The following is a 24,602-nucleotide window of genomic DNA, read 5'->3' as shown; positions in this document are numbered from 1 at the left end:
TAAGGTTTCTAAACTCTTTTGGGGCTCCCCCCAATGTGATGACATGCCAAAGAGTGTCCCAAACTGTGATCGTCACGTCTATGGAAGATAGCCTATTGGTTGCCTCCCAGCAATGGAGTGGAATGCCACAAAAACAAATCCAAAAAGATTGCAGTCGCGCTATGAGCACCTGACTGTCGATGGGTGATGCAAGGAACATTATAACTGCTTTGAACAGTATTACTTGGCCACTAACTCGGCACGACACTGCCTGACTGCTGTGTCTCTGTATAGGAGAGTGGCAGATCCCGCTACAATAAATAACTGTGCTGTTCCTGTTTCAATCTGAATAAAGTTGGTTTTTGCTAAAGTACTGAGACTCAGTCTCGTGTTTTGGGGTGCAAAACTCACACTTCACAACTTAATAAGGGTACACATTGAGGAAGAAATTACTTTAATGCCAACAACAAATATATCAGGAGGAAGGATTCCATGTTTTATATAAATTAATCAAACAATCATCAAAAAACTGAGGGGAGCTAGGCTACCATTGAGCATCAGATAGGGGTGACATGCTGCAGGAAGAGTATGGTTTGCATATTTAAGCAGATCTTCATTTCAGATAAGGTCACACTGAGCACAGTTCCTGACCAAGTGTCCTTGTGGCCAGATTGCTAACTCCTGCTAATTTCCTGACGCCAGAGTGCTGACTCTGTTGATGTTTTCAAGAAGATTTTAATCCACATTAACATGCCATTCTGTAGTTTTCACGGTCGGTGCCAACACTGACAAATTAATTTTATTTTGGATTTTTCTGTTACTCTTGATAATAATGTTGCTGATCCCTGTTCCACTTTATATTCTTTATTATGTAATCCTTAACTAAATTGTTTAAATCCCAAACTCATACTGCTCTGTCAGGGTTGATTGTTTACTGCAGTTCAATAATTCCCCCTTAACTGCATTTCTTTTTCATTCTCTAACCCCAGGCAATGTACCAAAACAGGCAGGAGAGAAAGTTGCACATTTATTCATACTGAGATTAAATTAAAAATTCCAATCACACCCAAATGTAAGCAAAGCAAAATTGGTATCGCGACAATAATACCATCACAACCTAAGTCACAGTTCATCTTGCATTCATATGCTTACTACCAGTTGGCTTTTTGTCTTTGATCCAGCATGCTGTCTGACCAGGGCTAAACAACATGGCCTGCCTGAAAATGGCCGCAATGAGAGTGAGAGAGAGAGAGGCAGATGTCAATGTCAATTTATTTATTGATTACAATTAAAATAGCATCAGTAATGCTGTAGCCAAAGTGCTTTACATTAAAACACAGAGAAAGAGAGAGTCATTGCCGTACCCAACTCATGATAAACCAAATCAGGATCCCAGATTAGGACCTGAGTGCAGCCATGCAATGGGTGACACACTAGTTCAGATGGAATGGAACAGTGTGAGGTTTTTTATGGTGGCTGGAGTGCCAATTTTGCCACCAACCCCCAGCTATTTCCCTGCAGGTTGGAGAGACTGCTTGCAGGGCTGGATGCAGATTAATGTCATACGCAGGACAGAGCAATTGCAGGTTAAGGGCCTTGCTCAAGGGCCCAATGAAGTAGAATCACTTTTGGCATTTTACGGGATTCAAACTGGCAACCTTCAGATTGCCAGTGCAGATCCCTAGCCTCAGAGCCACCACTCCACCCTACATACAATAAACATAAATAAAATAAATAGAAATAAATCAAAACAAAGTAAATTAAAACAAAATATAGCCAGCAGTGAGCTGAAGATAATGAAAGAAGATGACCAAGAGTAGGGAAACCATCAGTAACAGTGAAGGTCACTGAAAGCTAGAGAACAGAAATAAGTCTTCAGTCTCGTTTTAAACAGTTGAATTACGTTCATAGGCTCCTGCCTATTTATCTGAATTGTGTGTTTTACAGCAGCCATCCAGAGAGCTTAGATCTACCAGTCAGTTGTCTCTTATGGTCCCTCGCACTAAGTGAAAATCTAAGCAGGCCAGGGCTTTTGCAGCTGCTGCACCTCGTCTGTGGAACTCTTTACCTCATTACATTAAGGAGTCACCTATAAACTGTTTGAATGTCTCTGATGTCACTTCCTGTGTCTGTCCACCTGGGCCCGCCTCTTCCTGCCAGGAGCTCCGCCATCTTTCCATTTCTGTTTGAACTCGCACCTGTAGAGACAGCTCTGCAATAATTGCATTATTTTTTTTTTTTTGCTTTTGTTGCATCCAATTATATGGGTTGTCCATTTTGGCAACTGTTTATCGTTGTCTTCTCTTTCCTTTACATAATTTAACGGATTTGTGTTTCTGGGTCATATATATATTAACAATTGGGAAAACTCATTTTAATTATTTAAGATAACACATTTAAGATAACACAATGGTCTGTGTATACTGCATTTGTTGTTGCACTGTGCTATGTTCTAACTGGAGAATGTCCTCACTGCAGTGGCTCGCCAGGTCCTGCAAGAATCTCCCAAAGACATCTCAAGAACCATCTTACAGCAATATAAACCAACCCAATAAATAAAATATTTTCCATTTTGATCAAAATATATAGAATTATTTTTTTTAAAGAAGATCCCAACGATGTACAAAGAAAATCCCATCAATGGCTGTTTAAAGGAGTTCCACCTGTATTAACATTCATTTAACACCAGTAACTTTACTGTGAGATATGCATGGTGGAATAACCTGCCTTGTAGAGCCCCTCCAGCACACAAAAACGCTTATCGACAGGAGCTGACCGGAGACTGACGTCACTCTTGTGAGCAGAACAGAAGCTGCTGATAGTTTTGTGTTCCAAGATGTGAGAGTTAATTAAAAAAATACATTTTGCTGCTAAAAACTGTGTTTTTGGTTGGCGCTATGGAGCTTTGTGGGAATCTTTAAAGTGGTTTTCCCCTTAGAAGAGTGTTTGGGATATTGTTTGGAAAAGTCACTTGCACTTGTTCTTGAGTTTTGTATTCAAACTAGCGTCATCAAAGCAGGGCAGTAGCTGACAACAGCATCTCTGTAAGTAAATAACTGCTGTTGTAGCGATGAATTGTTATAAATAACAGTAACAGTGATTGCTTAGTGGAAAAAATAATTGGAATGAGCAACATATATAACTCGTACAGTCAAGTGTTAAAGCTAGTAGAAAAATGAGATGTGAATACACAATTGGAGGTCTGAAAATTGAAAGTACACCTTATGAGAAGGATTTAGGAGTCATAGTGGACTCATCACTATCTACTTCCAGACAGTGTTCAGAAGCCATTAAGAAAGCTAACAGAATGTTAGATTATATCGCACCTTGATGTGTAGAGTATGAGTTCAAGGAGGTTCTGCTCAAGCTTGGTGGGTGAGGCCTCATCTGCAGTACTGTGTGCAGTTTTGGTCGCCAGGCCACAAAAAGGACATAGCAGCGCTAGAAAAGGTCCAGAGAAGAGCAATAAGGCTGATTCCAGGGCAACAGGGGATGAATTATGAGGAAAGATTAAAACAAGAAGATTAAGAGGAGACCTGATTAAAGTGTTCAGAATTATGAAGGGATTTAGTCCACTGGATTGAGACTTTTTAAAACACTTCCAATGTTGCCCACTAGATGGGGAAAACACCATCAAAATACCCCATCTAGAAACCCCAAGGGCAGAGACAAATCTTGATAAAAATAAAAGGTTTATTTTCACAAAGCCTGTCCAGGTATGAAGCTCCAAAGAGCATAAAGAGTTGCCTGAAAGGCAAGAGAAGCACAGAAAACAGAGTCCCAATGCATTTCCAAAAAATTTAAGTCAAGACATAGCAGAGGTTCAAAAAATTAATTACGCAGTCCAAATACATAAATCCAAAGATGAAGTCCAGAAACACAGCACAGGTTTGATATCCAGGAAATCAAAAGGAAATAGCAAAGACACAGATACTCACAAGAACTCTCCACTACAGTGCATTCAACAAACTACCAGGAACTACCAGCCTACTAGAATGGTGGGCCGTTCCTGGCAGTGATGGGCAGGTGTCCCCTCACCTTATAGGACCACCCACAAAGCACAAGGGACGAAATTAAAATCTTTCCCCTTTTCCAACATACAATTAAAAGGATTTGCATAATAAATTAAATTAACATTAAAAATAAATAAATTGCATAAAATAATGAAAAACCAATTAGAAATGACACTTTGAACCCCAGCCAGGGGAGACATGCTGGCTGAAACATGACACACTGGGACACATTTGGAAACTTGCTAAGAGCAAGTTTTGAATAAACATTAGGAAGTTTTCCTTCACACAGAGATCCACAGCCACCCAGAATAAGTGACCAAGTAGTGTGGTAGACAATAAGAGGACTTAAGGACTTCAAACTCGACTTGATGTTATTTGGGAAGAATTAAGTGGATAGGACTGGCGAGCTTTGTTGCACTGAATGGCCTGTTCTCGTCTCGATTGTTCTAATGTTCTAACTTGCTCACTGTCCACACATACTTTAAAATATTGTAGTGACCTCCGGGTCGGTTTCGAAAAGAAGAAAAAAACAGACGGACAAAGTAAAGCTCATAAAACATTTTACTTGAACAATAAAGAAGAAAAAAAAACACAGTTATAGCAGCGAAAAAAATGAACGTCTTTGATTTTGAACTATTTACAATCTCTTATATTCCTCTCATATTTGTCATCCTGAGAGAAAAACAGAAAAAGAAAAACGGCAACTTCATAACCCCACAATACAACATTCTAGCCTCTTCTCCCATGACCCTCTGAACCCGCCTCCCGTCCCGAGTATCGCCCCCCCCCTTTCCCTGTCAATCATACCCACTCTGACAGTTCTCCACACTGTACTCCGCCCTCCCTCAATCGGACTCAACAGTCACTCCAAAAGGACTTCAAACTGGCTGGTATGCTACAATATTAAGCACTGAATTATGACATATAGTGTGATGGCCTGGCACTCCTGACCCAGGAATTCTTCTTCCCTAGCACCCGATGGTTGCCTGTGACCCAGATTAGGATAAATGGATGGATGGATATTATGACAAAGAAATGGTTCTAAGCACATAGAAGATTTTTTTTCTTTTCTTTTTTCTTAGACTTGCTTTCTTTAAATCAGAGGTGTTGCTGGCACATTTTTCTTTCACATCATTTCTCTGCCCTCTCTTTTTCTTTTGTTCTTTTCTTTCCCTTTTCAGTAGTGGGACACTTTGTGTCATGGTGTTAGTTTTTGTTCACAACGTGAAGTGCAAAGTTACTCAAGATGCTGGAAGCTGCAGTGAATGTGATCCGTGCTGCCACAGGTGTTACTGTAACTTGATTAGGTAAGCAAGCACGGCTCAGACTGTTGTGATGTGAGATTTTACATATAACTTGATGAATATTTTGTACTGTATATCTTTATTTGTAATTTAGACAAAGCAGTGTAATTTAGTGTTTACCCCCCCCCCCCCCCCCCCCCTTTAGGAATGGGTCTGTTTGAATTTTACGACAGGATTTGGGGGATGTGTGTTTTAAACCAGTTTGGCAAGTGTTTCCTTGCTAAAGTCATTTCTACCCCCGCAAATGGGCTAAGGTGTACTTTAACATATGGTTTGGGGGCAGGGGTTAAGATGTTCTATTTCCCCCATTGGTCTGAAGTATGGCTGTTTGGAATTGGCTTGGTTCAGAAGCCTTTAAGTACCATGATGTCCTATTGGCTCTCGGGATTGGACAGAACATCTATAAATGTATGTGTTTAACCTCAGTATCTCTTCTCTAACCAACCAACATATGATGAAGAAGCATCTCTCTTGCTAACCTGAAGAGAACACAATGAACAGCACAGCTCAGCAGCCATTTTGAACAGACATGTGGCTGAAAGCTGAGCATCAATGATGCCTTAACTAGAGACATTTAAGTAACCAGAAGTCTGTGTGCCACCTGAACTACATATCATCATTTAATCAGGTTGTATGGTTGCCAATATTCAAATGTACTTTGCATTTTGTTATTATTTATGAATATTATCAATAATACTAATACATTGTTTAAACTGTAACTTAACTTCTGCTTGTCTTTTATTATATCTAATTGCCTAAGGTTATAGATATAGAAGGGAAGGTGGGGATAAGTTATATACAATAATACCTTATAAACAGTGGTAAGTCTGTGAGATTAGGCATTCTAAGGCTACATATTAATAATACAATAGGGGAAAGTAGAGCAATATATATTACTCTACCCAGACAAAACAATTGGCGTAGTCCGGCAGGATTTTGGGGTAACAATTGTTTTGCACCTTGTCAGACAAAACAACTGTCTTTAAAAAGGGGTGTCTGAATATAGAGAGGTAGGAGAATTGGAGAAGGAGGAATGAGGTGATTTGATAGATCAAGGAAAAGAGAGAGAAGGGTGAAAAGAGAAAAAAGATCACAGTGAAAGTGAGCAGATTGAGAGATGTGCAATGTAAAGAGATGTCATTGCCTTCACCGCGAGCAGGATCATTGCCTGTCTGCTGCAGTGAAGAGCAGGGATGGCTGTATCAACCTTTGAGATGGCACTCAGCTAATTCAGAAAACATTGCATGGGAAGTAGTAGGGATATTCGCATGTGTTGGGATCCCCAAAGAGGTTTTAATGGACCAAGGGTCTCACTTCAGAGACGTTCAGGGAGGTGGCTAAATTACTCAGGATAAAACATCTTAAAACATCAGTCTATCATCCCCAAACAAGTGGGTTGGTATAACGATTTAATCAGACTTTAAAACAGATGTTACGTAAGGTAGTTACCGCAGATGGAAGAAACTGGGATCAGTTACTTCCTCTTGTTTTGTTTGCCTATTGAGAAGTCTCCCAGGCCTCCACAGGGTTTTCTCTGTTTGAATTATTATATGGAAAACAACCCCATGGCCTATTGGATATGTTAAAAGAAGGTTGGGAAGAGGAGGTCCTTCCTACCTCAAATATACTGGAATATATTGCACAATTAAGCGATAGATTAGAGATAATTAGACCCATTCTAAAAGAAAATTTGGAAAAAGCTCAAGCGGTGCAGTCACGTTATTATAACAGAAACACCACCATTTGGAAATTTGTACCCGGTGATCGTGTAATGGTACTCGTTACAATCTCCCATTCCAAATTATTGGCCCATTGGCAAGGCCCTTCTGAAATTAAGGAAAGAAAAGGACTCGTTGATCATTTGGTTAAACAACCAAATCGTTGACCAAGTGAATAAGTTTATCATATTAATTTGCTGAAACTGTGGAAGGAGAGGGAACTTGATCCCTCCTCTGGCCAACCTCGTTCCCTTTTCATATGACATTCTGACCTTAATTTCGGACTCGATTTGACACCAGAACAAAAACAAGACCTATAAATGGCTATCCTGCCTGTACCGGAAGTTGTTAACAAGTTACCAGGGCATACTACTCTGAGCACGAAATCATTACTGACCCGGGGATAATTGTCAGAGAAAGACCCTATATGCTCCCGGAGGCAAAGACAGCGGAAGTGGAATTGGAAGTACGACGAATGTTAGATTTAGGGGTTATTGAAGAAAGTTATAGCCCCTGGTCTAGTCCAATTGTCTTAGTTCCCAAGACAGATGGGTTGTGGAGGTTATGTAATGACTTTCGCCAACTCAATCAGGTTTCTAAATTCAACGTGTATCCAATGCCGCAAGTAGACGATTTACTCGATCGACTTGGAAATGTGTAATTCCTAACTACAGTACTCTTGACATGACTAAAGGGTATTGGCAAATTCCCTTAACGGCCTCCGCTAAAGAAAACAACACTTTTAGTACACTTAGCGGACATTGGCAATACATGGTCCTTCCATTTGGTTTGCATAGGGCACCAGCAACCTTTCAACGTCTGGTAGATACACAGCTAAGGCCCCACAATTCCTTTAGCAAAGCCTACCTGGATGACGTAGTCATCTATTCCGGTACCTGGAAGGAACATGTGTTGCAGGTTAAAATGGTGCTTTCTATCCATCCATCCATTTTCCAACCCGCTGAATCCGAACACAGGGTCACACACTAGCAAAAGCGGGACTTCGTATTAATCCAAAAAAGTGCTTTTTTGGGTTAAAAGAAGCCAAATATTTAGGCCACCTGGTGGGGGGGGGGGGGGCACTGTTGAACCATAATGTTCCAAAATTGATGCCATCATTAATTGGCCCCGTCTGATGACTAAGAGCATTTCTTGGTTTAATGGGTTACTATCGCCGTTTTGTACTCCGTTTTTCGGAAATTGCTTCGCCCTTATCTGATTTGACAAAGAAAAGAGCACCCTTAAAAGTGGTATGAGATGATAAGGCTGATAAGGCATTCAGTGACTTAAAATTGGCCCTTATATCAGCACCTGTTTTGAAATCTCCTGATTTTTCTCTCCCTTTGCCGTGTTGAGCCAATGTGTCAATGGTGCTGAACACCCCATTATGTACCTCAGCCAGAAACTGCTGGACAGGGAGACCAAGTATGCCGCGGTAGAGCGGGAGGCCTTGGCAATAAAATGGGCTATCAGGCAGTTAAGGTACTACCTATTGGGACGGGAATTTACTCTGGTGACGGATCATGCTGCCTTACAGTGGATGTCCCTTCACCGGGAGTCTAATCCCCGTGTTTCGAGGAGATTTTTAGACCTTCAACCTTATCGTTTTAGTGTTATTTATTGTAAAGGTTCCTTGCAAGCCAACGTGGATGCTCTCTCCCGTGCCCACGACCTCTCGGTGCAGGTCGCCCGACCCAATGGGTCTGGGCTGAGGGGGGGTAATTTCACACACGTGTGATTGGGAGGCAGTCAGAAAGCCCAAAGGTGAGTGAAACATCGTGAGATGAATGATTGTCACTTGGTACTTACCTGAACCTTTTCTCCTAACAGGAAAACCGAAGAAAGTTAATAGCCGCAATTTCCGGGTTTCAAAATGGCCGCCATAACATCACTTCCGGCGACTCCATTTTTCATCACTTCTGCCTGTCACCATGGACATCACTTCCGGTTCCTGCCAACCAGTTCTTGTTACCATAATGCATTTCTCTATAAACACGCCATATTGTCATATCCATTTTGTCATCTGTTACTGCACTACAGTGCTTTTGATCAACTTTTGTTTCCATTTGTCTGCAGGACAATATACAGAGACGGTCCCCAAAACTTTATTTTTGTGGATTTCTTCTTCTTTATTGAATATTTCTCCACTATGTATATATATATATATATATATATATATATATATATATATATATATATATATATATATATATATATTCATAGCATCCTTAGACGTCCAAGGTTCGATCCCCGAGAGGCATGCAGTGGAGTGTGTACACCTGATGAGCCCAAATAAGGGTGAAACACGTGTCGCGTACTCTTTGCATTATTTGACAGTAAACTATGTAATATATATATATATATATATTTATATTTATATGTATCATCATCCCACCTCTGTGCTCTTTTTTTCTTCAATTTGCCCATGTGTGCAAAACCCAGACACAGAATCGAGCGCAGTGCCGCCCCAAAACACCCTAATGGCCTGTCTCTGCTGCTGCCTTCTCTGTTCTCCCATCAAATTCTGTTCAACCAAACCACCATAGCATCTCATTTATTGCTACTTTCTTGTTCTTCTTCTTCTTTTGTCTTTTTATGGCAGTTTGCAAACCTACTTATGGTGCATTACTGCCACCAATTGGACAGAAGGTGGTATAGAGCTTGAAGGGAAAAAAACTCTTCTTTTCAGAAAAATACTAAATTACCCCAAAAAGAAAAAGCTTTAAAGATTGCAAACAGTAAGAACAATCTATATTATGAACTAAAATTATTACAATTTTTTCAAAGTGAAACAATTAACCAATGCCTATAGAGATGCCTGAAACTGGTTCACATTAAAATATTCCATGTTCCACAGTTTCCTGTTACAGTATTCACAATGCCTACACAATCTGGATTGATGTTTTACTGTTAAAGAATAATTAACAATTGTGTGTCTGTATTAGCATGGATATTTGCCTAAATAAATCTGCCTTATAACACCTTTATGTGAAGAACCCCCAAGAAGAATATAAACTGCTCAAAAAAGAAGGAACACTCTGAAAACACATCAGATCCCAATGGAAGAAAAAAAATCCTGCTGAATATCTCTACTAATATGGACTTGGTAATGTGTTAGGAACAAAAGGATGCCACATTGCTTGATGGAAATGAAAATTATCAACATACAGAGGGCTGAATTCAAAGACCCCCTGAAAATCAAAGTGAAAAAAATGATGCAGCAGGCGAGTCAATTTTGCTGAAATTTCATTGCAGTAACTCCAAATCGTACTCTGTAGTTTGTATGGCCCCCATGTGCTTGTATGCATGCTTGACACCATCGGGGGGGTGGGGGCATGATCCTAATGAGGTAATGGATGGTGTGCTGGGGGATCTCCTCCCAGACCTGGACCAGGGCATCACTGAGCTGCTGGCCAGTCTGAGGTGCAACCTGGTGGTGTCGGATGGACTGAAACATAATGTCCCAGAGGTGTTATATTGGATTTAAGTTGGGTGAGCGTGGGGGCCAGTCAATGGTATCCATTCCTTCATCCTTCAGGAACTGCCTGCAAACTCTCACCACATGAGGCCAGGCATTGTCGTGCACCAGGAGGAACCCAGGACCCACTTCACCAGTATAGGGTCTGACAATGGATCCAAGGATTTCATCCCGATACCTAATGGCAGTCAAGGTGCCGTTGTCTAGCTTGTAGAGGTCTGTGTGTCCCTCCATGGATATGCCTCCCCGGAGCATCACTGACCCACCACCAAACCGGTCACTCTGAATGATGTTACAGGCAGCATAATGTTCCCCACAGCTTCTCCAAACCCTTTCACATCTGTTACATGTGCTCAGGGTGAACCTGCTTTCATCTGTGAAAAGCACAGGACGCCAGTGGTGAACCTGCCAATTCTGGTATTCTATGGCAAATGCCAATCGAGCTCTATAGTGCGGGGCAGTGAGCACAGGGTCCACTACAGGACTTTGGGCCCTAAAGCCACCCTCATGAAGTCTGTTTCTGATTGTTTGGTCAGAGACATTCACACCAGTGGTCTGCTGGAGGTCATTTTGTAGGCTCTGGCAGTGCTCATCCTGTTCCTCCTTACCCAAAGGAGCAGACACCAGTCCTGTTGATGTGTTAAGGACCTTTTACAGCCCTGTTCAGCTCTCGTAGAGTAACCGCCTGTCTCCTGGATTCTCCTCCATGCCCTTGGGACTGTGCTGGGTGGCACAGCAAACCTTCTGGCAATGGCACGTATTGATGTGCCATCCTGGAGTAGTTGGACTACCTGTGCAACCTTTGTAGGGTCCAGGTATCGCCTAATATCAGTAGTGACCCTGACTGTAGCCAAATGCAAAACCAGTGAAATAACAGATGAGGAGGGAAAAATGTCACTGGCCTCCACCTTTTAAACCATTCGTTCCTGTTTTGGGGGTCATCTCATTGTTGCCTCTCTAGTGCACCAAAGCAGCTGAAACTGACGAACAAGCCCCTCTGCTACTTAACTCACCAGATCAATAGCCCGGAAGTTTCATTGACTTGATGCTATACTCTCATTAAAAATTGTTTTTTTTTAACTGTTTAAAGTCCATGTTTTGTAAGCAAAATAAATCTGGTTCACTCCCAAAAATAAATCTAATCTGCAATCTGACCAGTTTTAATATTCATCAATGCTGAATAAGAATCTGAACATATAACAGCTCTTTATTTGGCCAAATTCCCTCCACCCATTGCAAACCTAAAGTGATTGCAATTGTTTCTGATGTATATACTGATAAATGAGTTGAGAGTCTTTCATTTACTTTTACTTGAAATTATGGCACAAAAACAGCTACTCCAACCTTTCCAGTCGTGATGTCATTAAACCCCACTGTAAATACTGATAACATCCCATAATAATATTATTCTTATTCTAAGGTATAACAGACTGATTGTCCTTTAATAAATCATACACAACAAAATCTATTACCGACTTTGGAAATAACCATGGCAGGGTGTTAGCTAAAGCTACAGTTGGACTTATCTTACTATCCAGTAACCCCATATTCCCTGCATAATAAGAACCGATCCATGCAGAGCTTGCTTACCTTTTCATGATATTTAGGGCGGAGTGGTGGCTCTGAGGCTAAGGAGCTGCACTGGTATCCCGAAGGTTGCCGGTTCGAATCCCCGTCACTGCCAAAAAAAAAAAAGGCCACTGCTCTGCTGGGCCTTTGAGCAAGGCCCTTAACCTGTAATTGCTCCAGGGGCGCTGTACAATGGCTGACCCTGCGCTCTGACCCCAAGGGGTATGCGAAAACTACCAAATTCCTAATACAAGAAATTGTATAAGGCGAAATAAAGAACAAAAAAAAAAAAAATTCCCAGCAATCCTCTTGCACATTTCTCATAGCATGGTGTAAGTACCATGGAGGACAGATGGACACACCGGCTGGACAAGGAAACAGCTTCTTGCCTGGTCAGAGGCATATAAAAGATGGACCAGTGGAAGCTGCAGGCCATGAACAGTTCCATCTCCGATATGAAAGGCAGCAATGGTCTTCTCAAGTTTGGACACCTGCCCGGATACGTGGAAATTTGGGTACGAAAGTTCTGCTCCTTCAAGGTCTTTAGGTGCCATTAGAGGGCACTGTTGGGGGAGGACCGCCCTGGTTTCCAAATGACTCGGAATTGGTTCCAAAGAGACACTCTGTAGCAAGAGAAGCATTCTTGGGTGTGCTTTAAAAGGAGTCCACTGCCTCACCAGGAGAAGTCAGAGTTGAGAGGCAGCAGGTGACACTCAGCATCAACAGTGGAAGGAGAGAATGAAGACTCACTGGCTTTGTAATTGTGGTTTGGTTGTTTTTGCATGTTTCGTGATTTGTTGGTAATAAAATACTTTATTGGAACCCAGGAATATGTTGGATACTATTGTATCAGACGTTTGGGCCTGGTGGTCACATTTGGTCATTTCTGTGCCCTCTCAAATATTTCCAATATGTTATTAACAATTATAACATTCCCAGTTTTAATAGCAATTGTCTTATTTCAACTAATTTCGCTGGAACTGTGAAGGATCTTATCACTCCAAAGCAAATAATTAACACCTGTGCTTGTAAATGTTAGTCTAGAAGGCAAAGCAGACTCATATGCCACACATCCATAATTAAAAAACAATCTTATTAAACAAATAGAAATGTTTAAAATGGATTTTCTGATAGCACCACAATTATATTAAATATCTGCGTATATTCAGTACCCTTTTACATTGATTTAAAATCTTGGACAAATGAAATTTCCATTTCCATATACCTAGAAATCTTACCACTGATATTTCTTTGAGAGTTTGATTGTGTAATTTCAAATTAATTGCAGGTTTTTTAATTACCTTTGTATGAAACATAATTTGAGTTTTAGCTGTTGAGTTTAGCGAGGCGAGGGTTGACTCTGGGGGAGATCAAGAATAATTCTGTATTATTATATTTCAGGTTATTTCTGTTGCATTTGTGATGTTTCTTGTTTTTTGCATGTTGTGCCTAAGGGAGCAGGTCCCCCTGACGGTGAGGCTGTAGGACCACCCGCCACTATTTAAGTGAGTAGCAGGCCAAATTAGCCACTGAGGCATTAAGGTTTTTTAGTTTAGTTTGTCTGTTTCTCTTGTCTGTTTAATTAAAAAAATTTTTTTTATAACTACTAGTTTTTGATTTTCTGCTGTTAGACTTTTTGCTTTTTTAAAGAATAAATATTTTAGGATTCTGCACTGGTTTTGTTTTGCTTTGTTTTGCCTTCTAACACATACCTTTAAACCTTGAAATCTTTTTTGATTTATTCCCACTTTTGCTTTTGGTATATTTTGTTAATAAAATCTTTAATCTCCTTGATGTTAACTGTTAGCATCTCTTTGGCTCAAAATTCTATGTAAAAATAGTTAACCTTGAGTAGTACTCCGGGTAACCTCTTCATAACCTATTTTCATCAGATTTTGAGTGTGGACTCTGAAAGTGCTTGGCACAGTATTCTGATGCCATTTTATTAATGAAATAACATCATATTTAAAAAAAAACACAAATTGCTCTTTGCACTCCGCCTCTCTGTGGTAACCAATCAGTATCCATGAGTGGGGTGGAGTCTTCTACCAATAAACACAAATGGCTGGAAAGTCCAATTTAGAACAAACTGAAACTGAACCATTCAGCCAACAGCTATACCACATGCACTTCAGATGTGGTCATCCACCTGAAGATAAGCATGTTTGGAGACCAAGCAGGAAAAGCTTGAATTGCTACTGGAAGAGATGTTGGTGAGGCCAGTAGGGGGCACTTACCCTGCAGTCTGAGTGTGGATCCCAATGCCCCAGTGCAATGATGGGGACACTGTGCTTTAAAAATGGTGCCATACTTTGGATGAGACATAAAACCGAGGTCCTGGCTCTCTGTGGTCATTAAAGACCCCTGGGCATCCTTCATAAACAGTAGGGTGTATCCCGATGTCCTGGCTAAATTGTTCATCATGACCTGGTTATTCTAACCCCCTAATTATCCTCTGTCTCTGATTGGCAAACTGTCTCTCACCCCTTCACCACCTAACAGCTAATGTGTAATGAGCATAGTGTCACAAAATGGCTGCCATTGCATCATCCAGGTGGATGCTGCACATTAGTGGTGGCTGAAGTGGCTCAGCACTCATTATGAGCACCTTGAAAAGCGCTATAGAAATGTAATTAATTTTTATCATTATTTTTATATTTGAATCATGTGATAGTGATGACAATGTGTGTTGGTCATCAGACGTTGACTCAAATAGTGAAACTGATGCATACGGACTATAGGACCATCTGGTGAATTTGGTGGTGTGAAAGTTCACCATGGTGTAAGTAGGTGAATGGAGAAAAGGCAAAATATAAATATACAAAATGTACAAAAAAACAAAACTGATAATGACAAAGTCCCACAGGATTATTTTGAGCCATGTATACTGGGAGAATCAATTCCTAACAAACAAAAACAGAAAACAAAAGAAATAAATAAAAAGTACCGAAACACCTTCTAAGTGACTGAGCTACTACTTTTGCTGCTTACTATTTCACACAAGGATTTTATTTTAAGAATTATCCACCATTATGAGTGACACGGTCATGTTTAAGCTGGAACTAATTGGCCAGACCCCTTATCATGAGAATCTTGACCAATCGGGTGACAACGCCTACACTTTATTGTCATGTGATGTGTCAGAACAATGAAAGGCAAGTAAAATTGAAAAAATTACCAAAAAATACAACAAAAATGTCACCAAGATGACAATAACAATGAGTAACACCTCTAAAAATAACCTAAAAATACAAATGTACAAACGTGAATTCTTTGAATCTAAAAACATATATTCACGACAGATTCTTGTCATGAATATAAAACTGAATCACACAATACAGGAGTGTGCAAAGACTTTTGGAACGGTACAAACACAGCGTGGTGTGGCTGATATTGTGAGATGCAAGTCAAGCTGGTCAAACAGAGAAAATGAACCGAGACAAGTGCAAAGAAATGGAGTGAGAACATGGAGAAGGGTTCATTTTAGGTTCAGGATTTTGGAATAAAGAAATAGTTTATTCACCAATCAAATGGTTAATTTATGTGTTCACATCCTGCTTGCATGTTGGGTTGATGAGAATTCCAAACTGTGTGTATGTGCAAGAGTGGGTCCCATAAATTCCTTCCTTGACAGGATCCAGTCCCCCCACAACTGTGACTTAGTGTGTTCTGTATGGTGCGTTACCTTCCCCAAACTCTGTGTTCAGTAGTGCCACGGTTTTCAAACTGTGGTACGTGTACCACTGGTGGTACTTCAAGTCATGCCAAGTGGTACTCGTGTGGTCCTTTATTTTCCACGAATCGATGTTGCTAGAATGCCAATATGTTGCATATAATCATATATAGTATAAGTATACTACTGTAAATGCGTGGAAGACTCCAAGCCGGCTTTTACTAGCGCGGGCACCCATTTCCTTAATTAGTTTAATATCACTTTAACGTCATAATTATAGTTATTATAGTGATTATAGTGACTTTTTCTTCAAAACAACACGGCCGTAAATTGACGATTCATTGACAGTGGTACTTCAGTTTACTGGTCCTCACGGAGTGATACTTTGTTCAAAAAAGTTTGAAAACCGTGGCAGTAGTGCACTACTGACTCCTCTAAGTGACAATTTCATATTGCGACTACACACAGTAGTGAAACTCTAGTCTGTGTAGTAATGAACCACACGAGAGCAATGTTTTCTGTTGTACTAAGTTCAGGATATTGTATCAGAATCAGCTTTATTGGCCAAGTATATGTACACATACAAGGAATTGGACTCCGGTTTTATCCTGCTTCTCTGTGTGCTTAAAAAGGGATATGTGTGTGTGTGTGTGTGCATGTGTGCGTGTGTGTGTGTGTGTGTATACAGCTGTCACAAAGTAACATTTGTACATGTACAAGGAAGAAATATATTTTTGTATATTGTAGTGTACATAATCCCACCACCACCCCAAATCCGGACCCCTGCCAATTGCTTTACACAATCAGTCAGCTGTGGTTTCATTCACACCTTGATCTCTCTGTTTTTCACACTGGAAAACAAATGTTGACAATTCCCTTCTGCACATATTTGTGTGGCAATGTCCTTGAAGATCTCCTTCTTTAAAATTGATTGTGGCCTTCAGTGGCACCAAGACCCCTGCAACTTCCAAACTCCTAAACCAAGAGCACTCTAACTGGCTGACTGACTGAAAACAAAATAAACACCAAGTCAATATGAGGAATCCTGTGGATTACTGTGTGTGATAAGTTAACATCAGAAATCAGCATATGTGTGACCACTAAATCAGATATTTAACACTAGCAGGCTTCACACCAATAGAATTTAAAGCTCTAATAACAAGCCACACACTTCCTCCATTGCACGGCAGACTTTATTGAAGCGGTTACTTGTGCTGGTGGTTATGGTTTAGGAGAAAGAGGAAGGATCATCCAGCATTTTATGTGTCATTGAGCTCTGCGTCAGCGTGGTAATGTAATATAGGATTGCTGCTTAGGACTACAATAGGCCGAATACAGCAGTTGCCTTCAAATCCTTGCCCTGGAGGAGCCATCAAGCAGAAGAGCTGACTTTAATTTTAGTTTTGATCCATTTGAGGTATGCAGACACTTTAACGTACACGTCACTCCGATAAGCATCCTCACAGTTATAGGAATTAGAGTAAGACATGATTCCTGCAGCGGTCGGAATGTTGTTTCTTCCTTGACAAACTAGTGGACCTCCAGAGTCTCCCTGAAATAAATAAGACTGAGCATGATTTTTAATGATGTCAAGAAGCAATATGCCTGATTAATAATTCTATTAAAGAAAATCGACCTTTGCCATCTACACTTTGCAAAAAGAAAAAAAAAGGTCTTCACTTACATCACAGGTCCCCTTTCTGCCGGTGCCTCGTGCACAGATCTGTGAAGCAGAGTCACAGCGTTTCTGGATCTTCACATCCACCTCTCTAAGCACATTGCTGAGTTTCCCATGAGTTACATTATGTCCCCACCCTGCCACTGAACAGATGGTGCCAGGCTCAAAGTGCTCGTCTGTGCTTGGAAGGTGGATTGTCTTCACTTCATCAGTGATGTTAGCGCCGTATTTCAGCTGTAAAAAAGAAGAAGAGTCAGGATGGAGTCAGTCTGATATTAAAACACTACAAATGTACGTGGCTATAACAGAATGACCGCTGGGCTACAACAAAATGGAAAGACATAGAATTTATTTCAACTCTTAGAACTTCAAAAGTAACAGCAGATGGATGTCATTTCTATGGGGACTTCATAATGTGGTCTGGACCAGGGAAGGCCTGGTTGTGCTGTTTGAAACGGACCTGGTGGATAGGCTATTAAATTGCTCAGTTTGATAGGTTCTTGCTTGTCCTAAGTATAATTTTGATGAGGAAAACAAGATTCTTTTCTTTTCATCATGCATTACTTATGTTAAAACAAAAAAAATTGCAATTCTAATATGCAAACGTAAGGGCCTGAAAGCCATTTCTTTTGTTACATTTTATATAGTGCCTTTGATTGGAATTCATGTTGTGACCTGTAGGGGGTGTTGCAGCACCCCAAACCCCAATCACAATCACTCTACACAAGTCTCAGGTTCAAATAAAACAGGTTTATTAACCAAAGTACTTCACAACAAGGTTCTTATGCATTGGTTTTTCACAAATATTGTCAACTTCTCTCTTTCCTTTTCTTATTCCTCTAGCTGCTATCCCAGCTTTGACTTGCCTGGATGAGGCTGAGCAGCTTCTTTCATCTTAGTCCTTTGAGTACTTTCAGTGCTAGGGCATAGGAGCACAGGTCGAGAGGAAGTCCCTGAAAGTAGGGATCACAAACCCTCACAGCACCCTCTGGTTACACCTCCGGAACCCAATTAACGGTTGCTACATATTTTATGTGCTTTGTTTCTGCCCCTTGTTCCTTTAGAATATATGTCCTAGGGATTAAGCATTTTAAGGATATCTCTTTAAGGGGAACAGGGGGCCAAACCACACCTGTGAGTCCTTGCATAAACGCAATGGTGTCTGTCGTATGTGGATAATCCAACTGAAAAAAGAAAAGGAGGTGTGCAGTTTGAAAAAGGAGAGGAAAAGGAGTTGGGAAAGAGGATTAGAAAATGAGTGATCCAAAAGGCATGAAATGATCCGTATCTAGATTGGTTCAGGTGCATGCAAAAATGAGTGCTGGATGACCTGGGGCCTCATGTATAAATGGTGTGTACACTCAAATATGTTGCATTGTCCTGTTTCCACTCTCAAATTGCGATGTATAAATCCTAAACTTGGTGTAAAGCCACACACATTTTTACGGTAGCTCAAACCCTGGCGTACGCAAGTTCTCCGCTTGGTTTTGCAAACTGGCGGCACCCAGCGTCAAAGCAGTGCTTTTGTTCCAGTGTGGTTATCCTTTCTTTTTTAGATCCATATCCCTGACGCGGCTTTATCATATACACTGAAATTAACCGTACATTGTTTATTAGTTTAAGGCATCTGATTGTAATTAACCTGAAACAATATAATGGTCCATGGAATAGCAAAACTATTCCAAATACCATAGGTGCTGTCACTCTCACTGCACCTTCTTCTTCTTTATCTTCTTTCAGCTGCTCCCGTTAGGGGTTGCCACAGCGGATCATCTTTTTCAATATTACTCTCACTGCACCACTCTGAGTATTTATATCACTGTATCTGAGTGTGGAATCAAAGCTCTACAGCAGCTGATCGGAAAGAGAATTATCAGGATACAGCATCTAGCACACGCTGCCTCAGTCATGCTGCCTATTTGAACTGCTCTCATGCGACAAACGCTTCAGAGCCTTTCCTGTACGGACCTCACGGTTCAGAAACAGTTTCATCCCAAGAACTATAAACGCACTCAATCAGTCCTTCAAGTGCTCCTTGTAGAACTGTTTGTACTTATAAGTACAATTACCTCACTGTAAACTTGGGATACAGTTATAATATTGCATAACCTGAGCCACTTTAGTGCATATTTACATATGATGATGATATAATTTTTAAGATGAAATGCAGAAAAATATGTTTATTATATTATACAGATAAAACTTTAACTTCATTTAAATAATCTATATTGTTAATAATTAAACATGTGAGGACACGGTGTCGCAGCGCTAGCAAGGAGCTGGAGCTCAGTTCACAGATTGTTCCTGCCTCGCGCTGTATACTTGCTGTGACTGGCGCAACACTGGAAGGATAGATGGATGGAATAATTGAACATGTGCTACGAAGATATTTCAATGTTTCTTAAAAGTTTTGAAGAATCGAGGTTCTGTTACAGAGATGATTGGGTACTTCGAGAAAGAAAAGGAAGGACAGGAATTGGGACAGGAGTTAGTACGTTTGAAAGAGACAGTACTGCTGCAATAAATTATTTCATTGAAGGTCGCGCACGGCGCAGCAAGTATCTTATGTGAGGCATGAACAATTACTGTACCACCATGTTCCCATATTTAATACATGCTTTAATTTCTATCATCATAAAAATGATATCAAGTATACATCTCAGTCAGGGCCGGATTAAGAGCTTTGGGGGCCCGTAGCACATTTCAAATTTGGGGGCCCTTTTGGTCTGCATCATCTGAAGTTTAGATTCTGAACAGTTCAAACCAGACTAAATAATTATTTTACTCTCGATTATAATAAGAATCTTATAATATTTATGTGAATTTTATGTGTTGGGCCCCTAGTTTTGTTGTGTAAGAAATTTACAGTTTAAAAACGTAAAGATAATATTTTTAAAGACCAGTTTTTCAATGCTACACTTTTTCATTAAATATTGGGTCCACCATTTGGGGGCCCCCAAAATTGCGGGGCCCGTAGCATATGCTACATGTGCCTGTTGGTTAATCCGGCACTGATCTCAGTATTTAAATTATTCAGAGAGCTGTTATATCATGAATGTAATGTATTCTGTGTCCTGTCGGAGGAAGAGAAAGCCAGTTTAAGAAGCACATAGTGATTCACACACATAGAGCACATAGAAGATCAAATACAAAACAAAGCATTTAACGTTTTCAATTCAATTCAATTCTTTATTGTCATGTGTACAGGTGCAAGTACCATGTACAATGAAATGCTTGCTTGCATGAGCCCCCACAGACAGTAAACATAGACAAAAAAAACACACACACACAATAAATAAATAAATATAAATAAGTAATTAAATAGAACCATAATCCTAGGAATAAATAGAGAAAGTGGCAGAAGTATATGTGCAGGTAGCAATGGAGGTGACACAAGGTTACCAATTGTTCATGAGTCTGATTGCAGTTGGGTAGAAACTGTTCCTGAACCTGTAGGTGCACGTCCGAATAGACTTTAGTTGCTTCCCAGATGGGAACAAGGTGAAAAGTGACAGTACAGGGTGGCTGGGTCCTGCCTGATACGGTTCACTATCCTGAGACAGCGTGTAGTGTGGATGTCATGGATCGCAGGGAACTACTTTAGTTACAATGGGATTTGAGAAACTAGTAAATTAAACAATTTAAAGATGAAGTATATGATGTTCTACTTTAATGACAAAATAAACTACGTGATTAAAGTGGAAATTTTGAGATTAAAGTTGATATTTCGGGCTTTTTTCCCACTGTGTCCCTATTTTTTTTCTTTTCTCTGTACCCTAATAAGCTTTCATATGACACTCAGACGGTGGGCTACGACTCGCTTTTTCACAGTGACTTTGATATCTGACAACTTCTTTTTTATTTTGGGCACTGTGCAACTTTGTGAACTTGAGCTTTCGAGTTTCTCTGACACTCTGTCACTCGATCAGTTTCCTTTTGTTGTTTATACCACTGTTTAAACCAACAAATAGTATGTTTTGTATTCAGTGAAGTTCTTCTATTTCCCCCCGTGCTTTTGCCATTGCTTTTTCACAGAACGCTGAGCTCAAGGGATATTTATATTGATTTGCATATTCAAAGAGGCATAATTCTGGGAGAGGTTTGGGGAGTGGCAGCAGGTGTGTTCACGTGCATTACTTTTCACGCTGACCGGGATTTATGGAGCGGAAGAACGTGGAAGTTGCTGAATGCACAGATTTATGCATCTGGATTTTTTTGTGTGTACGCATATTTCCGCTTTTGTCCTTACGCCATGTTTTAGTGTGAATTCTATGCACGGTGTTATGCATGAGGCCCCAGGGGAGGACATCGGTGTGCACAGCGCTGCCTTTTATTTGTGACACTTGCATCTTCCATTGAGGGACGATAATGCCATTACACCCGAGTGAAGAAGACATCAGTATCCAGGATGAGTCTTGTCCCCAGCCGGGGAGAACACTCCTTTTATATCTGTAAAGGGTAAAAATGACAATGGTAACAGAATCAAACCTAACCTGAACTGAGGACTATCAAGATATGAAACATCAATAAAATATTAAATACCTGAAAGTCCAGAAGGCACAAAGTAAACCTGAAGGTGTGGAATTGATCTGTGCACACTGCGACACTCACCTTCAGAAGCATGATGTCATTTTCAATGGTCTCCTCATCATAGTTTTCATGAGGGATCATTTCCTGCACTGGTATGGTCTGCTGGGACTTCTCTTTTTTTAAGCGGTAGTGAGCCCCTAGAATAACAGTGATGTTTCTGTTGACCAGAGAAACAATGAGTGAGTGAGGAATGAGTAGTAGGACAAGGATTTATCTTTGAGTAACAGAGTGTTACTGTTATTGAATGTTCCCAGTTGAGCTGTTACAAAGAGCAAAATCTGAAAGTGATACAGAAAGAATGCAGGACATTATAATAAGTAAAAGTGAAAAGGAAAGGCAGTCCTGGTTGGCACAATACCTCCTGGCAGCTCTCAAACCCTAAACTGCTGATCACATGATTAAGGATGAGCTGGGCAAACTCTTAACAACAAGGGGTGGTGAATCAAGTGCATACAGTAGGTGCTTTTATTTAAAATCAAATAGTGGTCCAGAAACAATGTCTGAGAAATAAAGTGTGGTGCAGAGTCTTAGCACATAAGAAACTTGACAAACAAGTGGAGACCATTCAGTCCATCAAGCCTGTTTGCTTAGCTAATAACTAAGCTGTCTCAAATAAACAAATAAATTTGCCCATGAATAAATAAATTTCCTTCATAAAATGAAGTTTTCCACCATGAGTTAAAACCAGCAATAAATATTCCTTAAATAATAATCAGAATAAAAAAATGCAGTCATCGGGCACTGTCTTCCTTCATTGTCTCCTCAGCATACCACAATGGTTTTGCAGCCAACAGAGACATCAGTAGCTGCAGCCCAACTTCTAGCTCTCGTCCCAACTGCCTCCATTGGCGTCTCCAAGCCAGCTGTCCCTACATCTTCCACTACAATTCCCTTAACATCTTTCGGATCTCTAGGAGGACACCACCATCATTCCCCACTCCTACCTGAACATTCAGCAGGGGACAATCCACCTGTGGAGAGCCAATCGTTTGCTCCTCCGCAGGGCTAACAACTGCTCTACCTCTTCTCCCTCACACTGGCTCAGACCATCTCATTCACGGTTCTCTTCTCTCCCCCCTCTAATGCTCTCTTTTATTCCTCTGTGGGTGCAGCATCTCAAGTACAACCCGCAGGAAGTCAATGAGGCAATTCGAACTAACCGCACTCTCACATGCAAAATCAATCAGCCCCAGTCCCTGGATCAGCCAGGCAGACTAAGCAGCATTAACCAAATCTTAATTCATTGTCAATTGCCATTCTTTTTTGAATTTTCAGAAATTTTTGAGAAGTTCTCCAACTGACTTTAAAGTTATCAGTGATGTAATTTTGAAGATTTTTTTTGTTTATTTTTTGGTTTGCTTAGAATGTGCTATGGGGTTCTGGGGACTCTGGAGGCACTTCTGTCATCCAGTCCCCATACTTAAATGTGGCATCTGCATGTTAAATCAAGGGCATTTACAGCTGGTGATCAAGTCTTTTTTATATATATATTTTTATTGATTTTATTTAAAGCAAATAACATTCCATACAATCACATTAAATGTAATAAATGAAAATTCAACCCCCACCCAAGAGAAGGAGAGGAGAGCCAACAAGAGAGTGAATCATTAAAAGCAGCAAAGAAAGGAAGAGTATCCTTTACCCTAATACAGATGCTTATTCTAAAATGTTATTGATTAAATCCTGACATATTTTTAAGAGGTTTTGAACTGATCCTATAAGTGAGAATTTGAATTTTTCCAATTTCAAATAGTATAGAATATTAGTTACACACTGACTTGAAAGAGTTGGGGTGAGATTCTTCCAATTGAGCAAGACAAGTCTACGTGCTAGTGATGAAGTAAAGGCAATTACAATTTGTTTGTCCTTTTTTACATTAAGCCCTTCTGTGAGCCCACCAAACACAGCTATTAATGGGTTAGGAGGGATTGTGACACCAAGACTGTCTGTGAGGCATTCAAAGATTTTTACCCAAAATTATGTTAATTTGGTGCACACCCAAAACATACGGCTCATTTAGGATGGAGCTTGATTGCAGTGTTCACAGGTTGAATCTTGCCCTGGATACATTTTGGACAATTTTAAATGAGATTAATGCACTCGATAAAAGATTTTAAGTTCAATGAATGAATGCTCTGCGCTTACGGAGCTAGAGTGCATTCTGTACATGGCTGCCTTCCACTCCTTTACTGAAATATTTAAATGAAAGACCCTTTCCCCATTGTACCCTGGGATCATTGAAAAGAAGGGACTTTAAAATTCTTTTTTATATTGTAGAGATACTATCTGAGTCTTCAAGACTGATTAGTATTTTTTCTGGAATAGAAATAGGTGGGAGGTGAGGAAAACTGGGCAAGTTCTGTTTAACAAAGTTTCTAATTTGAAAGTGGTGGAAAAATTGTGTTGATGAGAAGTTCAATTTGAAGTGTAAGATGCAAAGACATTATCTGTATATAATTCTCAAAGAGTTTTAATTCTGGACATTTTCCAAACATTAAAAACTGTGTAGGTTTGAGAGGGTAGAAAAAGGTTATCATCATGTAGAGGTGCAACAGATAAAAGCTTCTCTGTCATGAAGTGCTTCCTACATTGGGTCCATA

The 24,602-nt window shown here is 40.2% G+C and overlaps 2 protein-coding genes across 3 annotated transcripts in view; both read right to left on the bottom strand.

The window, feature by feature from the left end:
* Positions 1 to 24,602, bottom strand: part of LOC114661558 (duodenase-1-like) — a 271,168-nt gene that overhangs the window by 112,559 nt on the left and 134,007 nt on the right. The gene's annotated exons all lie outside the window — the stretch shown is intronic.
* LOC114663164 (mast cell protease 1-like) overlaps positions 16,906 to 24,602 on the bottom strand; it is a 28,200-nt gene continuing 20,503 nt past the window's right edge. The window contains exons 5-6 of the mRNA XM_051935351.1: positions 17,419 to 17,499; positions 16,906 to 17,286 (exon numbers count right to left, since the gene is read on the bottom strand). Of these exons, the coding sequence (XP_051791311.1) occupies positions 17,107 to 17,286; positions 17,419 to 17,499 (261 nt within the window). The 3' untranslated portion in view covers positions 16,906 to 17,106. The remainder of the gene's footprint in view (positions 17,287 to 17,418; positions 17,500 to 24,602) is intronic.

This window comes from Erpetoichthys calabaricus, chromosome 12, assembly GCF_900747795.2.
Source record: "Erpetoichthys calabaricus chromosome 12, fErpCal1.3, whole genome shotgun sequence".
In the NCBI taxonomy this organism is placed as follows: Eukaryota; Metazoa; Chordata; class Cladistia; order Polypteriformes; family Polypteridae; genus Erpetoichthys; species Erpetoichthys calabaricus.
Note: the sequence above shows the minus strand (reverse complement) of the source record. Positions and strands in the feature narration are given on the sequence as shown.